Source organism: Rhincodon typus, chromosome 21, assembly GCF_021869965.1.
Source record: "Rhincodon typus isolate 14 chromosome 21, sRhiTyp1.1, whole genome shotgun sequence".
Classification (NCBI taxonomy): Eukaryota; Metazoa; Chordata; class Chondrichthyes; order Orectolobiformes; family Rhincodontidae; genus Rhincodon; species Rhincodon typus.
In genome coordinates this window covers 39770717-39784757 of record NC_063352.1, presented here as the reverse complement: position 1 = coordinate 39784757, position 14041 = coordinate 39770717, and the positions used below count along the sequence as shown (strand labels likewise).

The following is a 14041-nucleotide window of genomic DNA, read 5'->3' as shown; positions in this document are numbered from 1 at the left end:
CTCAGCCTCCGACGGTCCAGGGAAAATAGTCCCAGCCTATTCAGCCTCTTCCTATAGCTCAAACTTCCAACCCTGGCAACATCCTTGTGAATCTTTTCTGAACCCTTTCAAGTTTCACAACATCTTTCCTATAGTAGGCAGACCAAAATTGCATGCAGTATTCCAAAAGTGATCTAACCAACGTCCTGTACAGCTGCAACATGACTTCCAACTCCTGTACTCAATGCACTGACCAATAAAGGCAAGCATACTAAAGACCTTCTTCACTATCCTGTTGACCTGGGTCTCCACTTTCAAGGAACTATGAAGCTGCATTCCAAAGTCTCATTGTTCAGCAAAACTCCCCCGGACCTTACCATTAAGTCTATAAGTCCTGCCTTGATTTGCCTTTCTAAAATGCAGCACCTCATGTTTATCTACATTAAACTCCATCTGTCACTCTTTTTGGCCCATTGGCTCATCTGATCAAGATCCCGTTGTACTCTGACGTAACCTTCTTTGCTGTCCACTACACGTCCAATTTTGGTGTCATCTGCAAACTTACTAACCATACCTCCTATGTTCATAGCCAAATCATTTATATAAATGACAAAAAGCAGTGGACTCAGCACTGATCCTTGTAGCACACTACTGGTCACAGGTCTCCAGTGTCAGAAGCAACCCTCTAGCACCACCTCTGTCTTCTACCTTCGAGCCAGTTCTGTATCCAAATAGCTAGTTCTCCCTGTGTTCCATGTGATCTAACCTTGCTAACTAGTCTACCACGAGGAACCTTGTCGAACGCCTTACTGAAGTCCATATAGATCATGTCCACTGCTGTGCCTTCACCTATCCTCTTTATTACTTTTTCAAAAAACCTGATCAAGTTAACTGGTTTAATAGTGTTCTTCCAGCTCTTACCTCTTCTCTAATTAAGTATTCAAGTTTGTGTGTCATACGGTTTAATTGTGCCACAAGCAGAAACAGATTTTATTTCTTACACGAACAACTGGAACTCAGACAATCTGATATAATGGCAAGGAAAATACTATTAGGAGATATTGCCACTTATTCCTCATATCAGTTCGGTCAAACAAGATTGTAGTTTTGCAGGAGCACTATTTTGAAAGAAGAATGACATGAAGATAATTCTTTATCTTCAGACTTTACTCAGAAAGACCTTGGACAGCATATCAAAATTCAGGTAACTAACTTCAGTATGGATATGGAAATGAGGTCATATTTGAAATTGAATGAGCAAATTAGACAACATCTCTTATCATTTTAGTACTTAGTTTGCTAAAACTTTCACATGCACCCTGTCAATACTCAATAGGAAAGATGGGCTCAGATGGTCATCTAAGTAGATATTGAGTATTTCAGCTTTTACACTTTTGGATTTATTTTTCAAAAGATCTCTGATTTTTGTTTAAATTGAAAATTCCCAGGGAATTTTAAAAAAAAAGAGAAACCATTCAGCCACTGGGGCCCAGTAATGAATGGACTCCCATTGGGCTCCAAGCTTGGGTCTTTACTGTTGTGAGGATGGCATCAATAGTGTGTGCAATTCAAGTGATAAACAGAAGATTAGTTCATGAATGAATTCAGAAACAGCAAATATGATTTAATACTGAGGAAGTACAATGTTAATGTACATTGGACAAGGTAACCTGAAGCTTATCTAATCCATTAATTTTTGCACATTAAAAATAACACTAGGACAAGAATGGATACATTCATGATCAGCTACATTGCTAGGTCGTTATAATTCTAGATTGTTTCGCTATTGGTTTTCACTGGTTACTGAAGTCAGTTGGTCCCCAATCCATTTTTGGACTTTCAGGATGTGGAGTTAAGCATTTTAAAAGAAAATAAATCAGGAATCATATGATAGTCTTGAAAGCCCCTCCACGTCTACAATTAGAAGTTTAAAGGGATTAAATGTAGTGGATTTGGATAGTGCTTTAGATGGAACATGATAGGTCAGAAGGGCATACATATATGAACAAGATACCATGAATTGCTTTAATTTTTCAGAGATGGTTAAACAGCTTGAAATGTTCATGTAAGTTGCATATTGGTACATTACAATCCTTTAAGGGATTTGGTAAGTCTTGAGTGTGGAGGGCATTAAGGAAGATCTGATGTGTGGTTTGAATAATTTCAACTGTCGATGAATCATGGTGCCCCAGAGGATGACCAGTTGCCTTATGGAACTGGAAGAATTCGACAAGTTCCTCCTGAAATTAGCCAGCTTCTTTCCTCTCCTCATTTCTAATTGTTGGAGGTAAGTACACACTTGAGCAAGTGGGTGCAAAAATTAAGGAAATTATCTTTCCCAATACAGCTGGGAATAATAATTGTCTGGAAACACTCAGAATTGCATAAGATTATTATAAAATCAATTAAACATCGGTTTCTGTTTTAGGAAATAAATACCTGTAATAGTTTTCAAGAGTTAAGAGGTTAAGAAAGGGTTAAAGGTGTCTGATTACTACAGCATAAAGCACTTCTGCCAAAAGAAAATGATATATCTTCTGAGATGAAAACCAAGCTGCTTTATCTCCTTAGTGAGGTTTGGCTCAGCATATCCTTACAGTTTATTCTAAATCATCTTCATCAGAATCTCTGTAAACATATTCTTGGATTCTTCTTTCTGTCTGGGATCTAAATATTTGTTTTGTTTTTCTAAAACCAGTTTACATTCATGTTTAAAGCATTGTTTTGAATTCACTGCACAGTGTTCATGCTTGCAGTTAACTGCTGTTCAGAGTAAGCTCAAATTATTGTAAGGCACTCTTTTGAAGGGGGACTTAACTGAAATCCTTGCTTCTTGAGATACACTGCACACTAAAAATTGTTTTGCATCAAAAAGAAGGTGGCAGTTTAACTGCATTTTTTGGCTCCCATCTGTTTTTGAATTGCCTCAGTTCGTAGTTAGCGTAGTTATTACATTAAACAGGACAGGAACTGCAACATGGAAACAATCCCTGTTCTATTGAATCCCTTTCCTTCAACCACTAATGTCTCTTAAATGTTGACATGCAACATACAAATTTGGAGCCGAAATAGGCCAATTGGCTCATCAGTCTGCGCTATCATTCAGTTAGATCGTGGTTGATCCAGATGGGTGTTTTTTTTTTTTTTCAACAATGGATTCATGCTCATCATTAGACTTCTAATTCCAAATTTTTATTGTATCCAAATTCTGCCATTTGCCATGGCGAGGTTCGAACCCAGGTCCCGACAACATTACCTAGATCTCTGAATTAATATCACTAGGCCATTGCCTCCCAAAGTCATCCAAGTCGTTTATATAAATTGTGATAAGTTGAGATCTCTGCACTGATTCCTATAGTACACCACTCATTACATCTTGCCAACGAGAGAATGAAAAACTTGTGCTTACAGTGTTCCCCATTAGTTGGCCTATCTTCTGTCTATGCCAATATGTTACCTCTACAGCATAAGTGTTTATTATCCTCAATAATCTTTGTGGTACTTTACTAAATGCTTCTGAAGAAATACAGTACACCCACCAGTTCCCCTTTGTCCACAGCATATAATACTTCTTCAAAGAACTCCAAAAAAATTGGTTGAACATTATTTTCTAAGCACACAACCATTTTGAACTGCCCTGCCATAACATTTTTGATAATAGCTTCCAAATTCTTTCAATGAATCCAACTGCCTCATTAATTATGGTAAATTGTGCAATCACATTTAATGTGATGTTTCTTGGGTTGAATAGAGATGAATTCATGACTTGGAAAAACTGAACCAGTCGTGCAATGAGCAATTCTTGTGATAACATTTTTGAATTCAATTGGTGTATCAAGGAATGATGAAACAAGAGGAAACTAAATTATTGTGTAGATAGTATGGATAACATTGTCTTTTGCAGTGGAGAGCTGACTTTCACACTTCACTTGTCCCTAGTTAATTGCCTGGTCTGACTTATTTGAGGATTGACTGAATATACCAAAGTTCTTCATTCATCAATCCTTTGTTTTGGGGCCAGGCTGTCAGCAAGGTCTGCATTCTATTGCTCCCATAAGATTTTCTATGAACATGCCGAGAAGTTTTGTAGCTATTGTCTATTTCTTTAAATTTGTATTTTTTACAGACTGAGTTTCTTGTCTCTCATCAGTTGTCTTCACACAATCCAGCCACACCTTACAGTCCCAAGATTCTGGATCAGCAATCCGGGCGAAGTAATTACCTGAATAATAATTATGACACCGGGACATGCAATAGAAACTCAAGCACCTTCTCGGTCAGTGGATCAAGCAGAGATTTTAACCCCTGCCACGAACTTAAAGAAAAACTGCAGAAGCTACAGCTGCAAAATACTCTGGGAAGGAACAGGCTTCCAGGACACAGCATACAGCCATTAGATCCCTCTAGCCTTTTAACTCCTCCAAACACACCTTTGAACTCAGACCTTCTTCTCAGTGACTCTGTACAAACCAATGGAGCTGGTAGAGTTTCATCAAGCATCAGGAGAAATGGTGTCTACAAAAGTGGAGCCAGTGATGGGGAAGGTAACTATCAGGACTGTGGTTTTAGGGATTTCTTTATTCCAACTTATGGCCAAAATGAAACAAACACAAAGGATGCTGGAACAATAACAGAAGTTGCTGGAAAAGCTCAGCAGGTCTGGCAGTATCTGTGGAGAGAGAAATGGAGTTAATGTTTGGAATCTGGTACGAGTCTTCTTCACAACCAGGTTTTTCTCCATATTTGTTGATCTGTAGTTTTATGAAGGTTATATCCTTAGAAGTGCAACATTGCTGAATAATTTCACCTTTATAGATAACAAACTATTATTTCACTGTGCATTTATATTAATCAAGCTTGTGAAAACTGACAGCCTGAAGTAAGTTTTTTGAGGTTATGATTTTTAAAAAAAATTGAGGGCAGAACAGTAGATGTTGTCTGCATGGACCTTAGTACGGCCTTTAAAAAGGTTCCGCATGGTAGACTGATTTGTAAAGTTAAATCACATGGCATTCAGGGAGAGCTTGTCAGTTGGAGGCAAAATTGACTTGACTGTAGGAGACAGAGGATGGAGGGTTGTTTTTGGATTGGAGGCCTGAGAATTTAGGAGGCGTGGTTAGTAAGTTTGTGGATGACACCAAAATTGGTGGTGTAGTCCACAGTAAAGATGATTAAGATTATCTAAGATTACAAAGAGATCTTGATCTATTGGGCTGAGGTGTCCCAGATGGAGTTTAATTTGGATAAATGTGAGATATTGCATTTTTGTTAAACATACAAGGATAGGACTTGCACAGTTAATGGTAGGGCCATGGGTAGTGTTGTCAAACAGAGTCCTAGGGGTCAGGTACATAATTCTTTGAAAGTTGTGTCACAGGGAGACGGGATGGTTCAAAAGGTGTTTAATACACTTGCCTTCATTGCTGAGATCATTGAGTATAGGATTTAGGACATCATGTTAAGATTGTACAGGACATTAGTAAGGTGACTTTTGGAGTACTGTGTACAGTTCTGGTTGCCCTGCTATAGGAAGGATATTATTTAAATTGGAGAGGGTTCAAAAAAATTTACCAGGATATTTCCAGGACTGGAGGGTTGGAGTTGTCGGGGGAGGCTGGCTAGGCTAGGACTTTCTTGACTGGAGCGTAGGAGGTTGAGGGAGTGACCTTAGAGATTTATAAAGTCACAAGGGGCATGGATAAGATGAATAGCAAGGATCTTTTCCCTAGGGTCAGAAATTCAAAATTAGGGGGTATATTTTTAAGGTGAGAGGAGAAAGATTTAAAAGGGACCTAAGGGGGACAGTTTTTTTCACACAGAGGGTGGTGTATAAAAGGGAGGAAGTGGTAGATGCAGGTACAGTTACATGAATAGGAAAGGCTTAGAGGGATATGGGCGAAATGCAGGCAAGTGGGACTAGTTGGACTGAAAGGTCTGTTTCTGTGCTATTATTTCTGTACTATTCTCTGATTAGTTGCAATTTTTTGACACAGACACTCCTGCTCTTTACTATCTTGTATTAAAAGATGCATTGTTTCTAATGCATAAAAATATTAACTAAAAACACCTTTTTAAAAAAAAATGTTTAGGGTTATATAAATTACTATTTACAGACAGTATTAATGAGGATAGTATCCTGCAACTTTGAAGACCATGGACAGATTTTGTCTGTTTAAAGATCTTTATTGGTCCTATTTACAAAGAGATCTGAGATCCTGGTTTGTGCAGTTATCCAAGCCAGTCATCTTCGTACTGAGGAAGCAATATTCATCTGTGTCCCTCTTCCCTTCCTGAACATCCAGCTGTGTTGTCGTTTAGGTCCAATATGGACTGCAGTTTGTTTGAAATTCTGAGTTTATACCTTGCCGTTATAGGTGAGATTTTAATCCTAAATGAATTAACATTTAGGGTAATAAACTGTTTCCAAGTCAAATGATGTCAAGTTGGATTATAAACATCGTATAATACCAGATGAATTCTTGGCACTTTTTTAAACAGGGAGAGCTTATGACTTACCAACACCAGCATCTTCCAGCCAGAGTTCAGGAGAAGATGATCCATGTTGTGTATTTGTGGTGGAGCTGGGGAGAGGGCCCATTGGTTTAGGAATGGGACTGATTGATGGACTGGTAAGTGCAATGAACTACATATTAATCGGTAAGAGCAATAACATAGTATTTATATTCACCAATAAATAATGTTGTAAAATGTATAGCATATAATTGCATCTAAAAAAAAATTGAAATATTTGTTCGATGAATTTTGGCTAAATTCTCTTTAATCTCAGTTGATTATTTAATCTGTGGAAGCAAGTGATAAACTTGGCACATGGGGCTAAGATGATTAGTCCGTCACTTAGTCAACCTCCCCTATTCGCACTACTGAGGAGTACTTCCTCTGGAAACTGTGTGTGGCCCCTGGTGCCCTGAACCTGTTCAGCAAGGACCAGTCTTGCTGCGGTAGGTCTAAACATGTAATTTCAACAGATGGGATTTGTCACAAATGGCTTCTTAATGACTTACCATGTTTTTCAGTCTGAAATTCAAATATTGTTTTCTGGTAGATGTTGCTCAGGAAGATTTGCTCTTTATGGGGCACTGTGAAAGAAGACAGGCAGTAGGTGTGTTGAACATATCATTTTGCAGTAAGATGAGATGCAGATGGGTAGTTTCAACCAACTTGGTGGGTTTGTGTCAGTCAGCAGATGTATGGGGAATGATGTTTGCAAGGAGAGGGAAGGTGTGTTGAATGGAAGGTTCTAGTTAGAATATTGCATATGCTGGAATTCCTATCAGGCTCTGCAGCTGAGCACAGCGCACCTGGTTGGGAAAGGTCAAATGCTGTGATCGAATGTATTGTAACAGCAGAGCCCCACGAAAATTCAACAAGTTTGGTTAAGAGCTTATTTCTGGTTTTGACCTTTGCTGCTGTTGTCTTCAGATGTTTCTAAAAGAACAAAGTCCATTCTAAACTATGTTGGGTCGCAATCATGCTTTAGTCTTTGACCATCCATGTAGACACCTGGTTCTTTCTGGCACTGGCATTGTGAAGTTGAAATATGTTAAAAATGATTTGAGAGATTAATTGTGAGGCACAAAATGCTGCAATAGTCTGCTAACTTTGTAGTGTCTTTGTGAAGGATCTGGTCCAGGGTGCAGAAGGATTGACCTTGGGTGGCACAAAAGATGTCATTAGATGAATTTGGAGGACACGATTGCTAGCATATGTTGAATAGGATTGGGGCTGCAGTGAGCCCTGTGGCACTGCTTTGGCCAGTCTTCTCCCTTGCCCAAGGTGACTTCGAAGTGGTCTGTTTTGCAAAGGAGTACGTCAGTAACTGGCCTGACTCAGATTGGACAGTGTACCACTCTGCATCATAGGCCGCTGTGAGATCAAGTAGTACTCTACTTGTCTTCAGGATCTTTTGGAAGTCATTTTCAATGTAGGCTGTGAGAGCTAGAACTTGATCACATGTGCTGTGCCCTTACAGAAACGAGCTTCATTGATATTAAAGATGGTCTCTATTCCCAGAGGTGCATGTTACAGGATAAGCCATTTAAAGATCTTCATACATATGGAAAGTAATTAAATTAGTCCAAGCTGGCCACAAATGTGCAGTCTTCAGGTTTTGGAATGATTTCTACCATCAGCCAAAATTTAGTGGATGGGTTTGAGCTAATAATTCTTCTGTAGAACTGAGTCAGCTAGGCATGAGCACAAGGACAAGTTGTTTTAGGAATTCTAGTGCAATTTTGTCATATCCTGTGCTTTGCCACATTTCAGGCCCAATAACATTTTCTCCAGTTTTACTTTTTTGAAGGGATTGGGAGTACCACAATCTACGTGTTGTTACCATTGTATTTTTCTAGTTGGTTATAGATGTCATATTTCGTTTTCTTTTCCAATGGTGTCCTTGCCATATATAGATGATTGGCAACTTGGTTTAGTACAGGTGATTTTTGGACTGCAACACGTGAAATTGAGCTCTGCTGTCATTTCTTCCCAATGTGCAGTAGTGAGAGACTTGATCAAATGCTATTTTAGGAGCACCTGACAGTTCATATTCCCTTGGCAGTGCTGCACTCACCATGTCAGGGTATGAGCTGTAAATGGGGCTGGTAGACACAAGGAATAGCTATGAAAAGCACCACAAGTGCTTATATAATTTTTTCCACATGAATATTATGAATGGGTATAGTTGCAGTGATAGGGTGCAAGATCTCACTGTAGTTTGGCTAATCTACTCTACAACTGAGTTGGTGAAAAACTCAATTTTCCAAATTATTTGTTTCACCATTAGCAAAACATGACCCAGCGTTCTTCTACATGATTCCTTGATCGATTTAAAGAGTTAGGTAACAGAACAGTTGAGATTCTTGTTTCATGGATTCACTAACTTCTGTGCAACAAGAACAGGTCTTTTGTACCCTTCCTCCCATCTCTTTTGCAGCATACAACCTTAAATGCCCCTGGGATCTATATCAGAACTTTGCTGCCTGACAGCCCTGCAGCCCGTGATGGGAGACTCAGAATAGGTGACAGAATCCTGGCAGTAAATGGAACCAGCTTAATTGGAGCAGATTATGACAGGTAATCAGTTTTAATTTAGTTCTCACGTAATGAAATATAAACACTTCCCTCCACCCCTTTTCTACCCTATTACTGATTTCCCATTCAACAATTAGTCTTACTCCCTAACTCAGAAACTTTGTCAACAAAAAGCAAGAGCAGATTTATTTTGATTGCTGGCCCCTCTTGTGAATCCACTTTTTTTCTTTAAAAGTCACACATTCGCAAAATGAAAAGCTCAGGAAACTATCAGTAACACAACCCCTCCTTTACATTCTCCATCAATTAGTTGCTATGCAAAGCTTTAATACAGAAGGCCCTTAAGAAATTTTGATTATAACTTAAACTATTATTGATAATTTTGAACAGTTTGGAAATGTTTTTCTTAATTTTTTTTCCCCAGACAGTGCAGTAGTTGGTGTGTACATGATGCACCAAGCAGTTGCTAAAGTCTTAAGTTCTAATAAGTCATCAGCCCTGCACTAACCAGCAAGTTGTATACTGGACTCGCATGGTGTATTTTAGATTGGACTTACATTCCTAATATTAGGCATAGTCTTAAAGTGAGCACATGTGGAACTTTCCTGACTGCGATGTCCTAATTTCTTGCTTGTGATTACAGTGCAGTTAACCTGATCCGGTCAGCAGGCGAGAGACCAAGATTCCTTGTTGCCAAGTCAGATTTCCTCATTGCTGAGAAGATCAGTGCATCATCTTGTTAGTCTTCACTCACTGAACCAGGGAACAAACAGTGATCAGTAAACCTTAGCTTATTTATCCTCTTCATTCCTTCATAGCTAATGAGCAAGTCCTCACAGATCACTGTACCTTAGTATCTGTCATAACTGTTCATATCCATCTTAGAGTTAAACAACTTTGCTGCCATTTGCTAAACACATGATTTAAGAGTTGTTCCACATTCACCTTCTAAATGCTGAACCAAATATAGTGAAATTGTTTGTACAAAGACTTCTCTCACAGCCAGTACTTACTCGCAACTGAATTCAGAACTTCAGTTCAAAGATAACATTCATGAATGACTCAAAATCAGTTCACATCCTTCAAGTATTATATTCATGGCAAAAATCGTTTGTCTTTAGTGAACTTTTTCAGTATCTAAGCGGAGTTATAAATATACTGGCATTATCCATCAAGCACCATCATACAACAGAATTGAGCAACCCGAAATCTAAACAAAATGAATTAAACCAGTGAATATTCCCATACCTTAAGGCTACTGTTCATAAATTGAGGCAAAGCATGGACACCTCATTGCAACAAATGCTGTCACATGTATGCAGTTAAATGAGAGGATGACAATGTGTACAAAGGCTACACAGCTCACCAAAGGAGACAGCAGTCACAATGGGAAATGAAGATAAAATGAACTTTGACAATATCTGATAGTGTTAAATTATAAAATTAAGGACTACATTAGTATTAGCTTGTTTTAGTGGTAGCACAGATGGAGGTTGTGGCTTTAAACCCCTGTACAAGACTTGAATGTATAATATAGGCTAATAGTTTTGTGCATTAAATATAATTTTGGTGCATATCTAGTTTGTACAGTTTAGCTTGAAAAGCTACTGCAGTCTGTCTGATCTGATCCAGAGGGTTCACTTGGAAACTGAAGGGTAGAATTTGGATTTGATAGTGAATCAACAGCCTGTTTTACATCCTTTCCAATTTCACAGTAGAAACAAAGGAGAGGGGATTAAATAGGCTAACTATCACATTTAAAATCCACCCTAAGAATTTTAAGCAGTGCGATTTTAACCTCTTCAATTTTCAAAATTGGCAGCTACAATAATTCCTTCTTACATTTTTAGACAGTAACTTCAGGGCAGTTATCACAACTAAACCCAGAATTAACTGATGTAGAGATCAGCTCTAGGCTTGGAAGTAGGTATCTCCAGGATTTCTAATGTAGGTAAGTGATGGGAGCAATGTCAGATCTGGGCTGGTCAATGGTTGTACAGTAATGAAATCTTCAATTACTGAGGAAATTGATATCAAAGATGTAAAGGTATCACTGTATTCAGAACCTCTGTGCACCATCACTATCCATGTGCCATTAAATAGGCACAAACTGGTTTCATGTTTCATGGTAAATTTCTATGTATCACAAACCAAAGTGTGTTGCTGATGAGATACAAGCTGCTCTCAGAACTTCAATAAAGCTTCAGTTAATCAGGGCCAAAAAGAAAAAAAGTGTTCTGATGATGTTATTAAGTGTACATTAGCTGATCCATTAATTAGGAATTGCTGTAAAATAACAAATTGTGGTCCCAGCAGCATTCTGTAGAAATATTCAATACCTGTTAGTGTTAAGCCAACCCATGCCTTCTGATAGAAAGGCAAAGATAATCAGTAAATGTTAATTAATCTAACAGCTATACAGCAGGCAGCTGTCTAGTATTGGCAACTTGCACATCTATGTCTTTCTTGAATGTACACTGAGGATGTCCAATACATTCTACATAAATATATATAGATTGCACTCTCAAATTTTAAGGTGTTAATTTGAAGATCCATTTCATGCTGCCTTCATGTTTAAATCCATTATGACTTATGACTAACTCTAATCAACCTTGTTGACCAGTGATGGGTTGGGGTCTCAGGAATCTTCTATAAAGGCAATACTATATAAAGTCGTGTTAAACATGTTTTGAAAACAGATCCTGTAAGTTACACAATTAATGAAATGACTTGGTAATTCTTTGTCTGTCACTGAAGATGTTCAGCTGAGTGTGACTCAGTTGATTCAACACAATGTCAGGAAATTGTATTACGTCTCTGGGTTGACATTTCAGTACAACTGAGGAAATGCTGTATTGCTACAAGTGCAATCTTCTCTCAGCTTATCTTTACTGCTGCCCAAAGCAATTTCCAAAATTTTTCAACAACATTGAAAACTGATTCAATTGTTATTTATTTCACTGCCAGCTGTGGTACCTTGCCACAAAGACTTGTATGAGTAATTATACTGTAATTTAATTCTAAGGGAAGTTTGAATGAAGTGATGAAATGCTACGTAAACATGAAAGTTTCCTCTGTGTTTGTTCTCCGATGCATCTGTAATCTGCAAACTAACTGCTTCTTAAAAGATTATTGGCATTTTGGGCATGAATTGTTGGTGTAACTACAGTATGTCCAAGGAAACTGGTTGCTATGAATAAAACAGCACCAGTGATCTTCACAGTCATTGGGACAGCTGTCCTCAACCTGGATTAAAGTTCTAAGATTCATAAGTGGTATGACAACTCCAGCAGTACCTTAATGAAGTAAAGTGTTCCTCTAATCCAATTGTAGAAACAGTGCTACGGGGAGACCCAAGTGGTTAGGCCTTTTAAGAACATCCCTCCTTGTGCTCCTGTCTGCCACATCCTTTGCTGCGTTTGAGATCAAAGCAGCATTTGACAGTGTATGGCACCATAGTGCCCTAGCAAAATTGATGTAAGTGGGGATCAGGGGACATTTTGCCATTGGTTGGAGTCAAACCTATCACAGGGGAAGATACAGGCCAATCATTCCAGGCCCAGGAACATTGCTGCAGATGTCCTCAGGGTAGTGTCCTAAGCCTAATGCCTTTTCAATGACCTTCTGGCCATCATAAGATCAGAAGTGAGAACATTTGCTGATGTTTGAACACTTCTGTACCATCCACAACTCAAATAGAGACTCTATCTGTGTCTGCATGCAGCTGCGAGTGCTTTTTCATTGTTACTGGATCCATAACAGCAGTGTAGATGTGCTTGCATATAGGCACTAACATTCAAGGATAATTAAGAATGCTGTGCTCACTTCACATGAGCAGAACACCAGATACGCTACTGAATGTACCTGCAATCAATATCCTCAGCTGGCCTATAGTCTGCATGAGTCATGATAGTGATAAATCCTTATAGGAGGCTTGAGTATACACTATCATTAACTGGACCACTTCTTGTAGGGAAGCTGAAGACACTCCACAGGAGAGTACAAAAAGTTAGAAAATTGCATATTACAGTTGTGCACATACTTATTTCATTGAGTGGATAATTGTTTAACAAGTGTGTAATGTGGCACACAGCTGTCTGATTTCATATTGTCTCTAGTTACCCCACACTCGTTTATGTTTTGTGCTTTAGTGTGAGTATTATGGCATTTGTTGAGTGTAACTGAATGGGATAGCATAATGATAAGGGGGAGTGGTGGTCAGACAGGTGGGAATGAGAAAATGTACAGACACAGTGTATGCACGGAAAAGTGGTATAACGAGTGATGTGCTAGAGTTGGAATGAGAAGAGCAAGGAATAATACGTTAGCATGTCAGAGTTTACCATTAATCTGATCTGAAGTGTCAGTGACTAAATCCCAGCTTGTATCACATAGCTCAGCATCTATCCCCTCCTCCCACCTCAAGCCGCACCTCCATCTCCTACCGACCAACCTCAGCTCGCCCCCTTGACCTGTCCGTCCTCCCTGGACTGACCTATCCCCTTCCTAACTCCCCACCTACACTCATCTTTACTGGCTGCATCCCCGCCTCTTCGACCTGTTTGTTTCCTCTCCACCTATCCTCTCCTCTATCCCTCTTCTATCCGCCTCCCCCTCTCTCCTTATTTACTTCAGAACCCCCTTCCCCTCCCCCTTTTCTGATGAAGGGTCTAGGCCCGAAACGTCAGCCTCTCTGCTCCTATGATGCTGCTTGGCCTGCTGTGTTCATCCAGCCCTGCACCTTGTTGTCTCACACCTCTACTAATGATCACTTGTCAGCTGTCAAACCATAAATTCTCCAGGAGACTATCCAGGAGATCATGAATTAGTTGCCACTGACCTTGACTCTACTCTCCTTCCCAAATTTCCTACTCCAAACTGTATATCTGGAGTGTCCCTTGAAATTGCAATATGCAGGTTATCATCTCAGTTTCATTAACATTGGACAGCATCTTGCTGTCAAATCACTGGCCAATGAAAAGTGTTAGAAAGCTATAAAGAACAATTCATTGCA

General features: G+C 39.1%; 1 protein-coding gene across 1 annotated transcript in view; it reads left to right on the top strand.

The window, feature by feature from the left end:
- The window catches only part of radil (Ras association and DIL domains), a 116181-nt gene extending 102692 nt beyond the window's left edge, over nucleotides 1–13489 (top strand). The window contains exons 15-18 of the mRNA XM_048609742.1: nucleotides 4106–4523; nucleotides 6478–6608; nucleotides 8930–9069; nucleotides 9671–13489. Coding sequence (XP_048465699.1) covers nucleotides 4106–4523; nucleotides 6478–6608; nucleotides 8930–9069; nucleotides 9671–9770 — 789 coding nt within the window. The 3' untranslated portion in view covers nucleotides 9771–13489. The remainder of the gene's footprint in view (nucleotides 1–4105; nucleotides 4524–6477; nucleotides 6609–8929; nucleotides 9070–9670) is intronic.
- The last annotated feature ends 552 nt before the right edge of the window (nucleotides 13490–14041 follow it).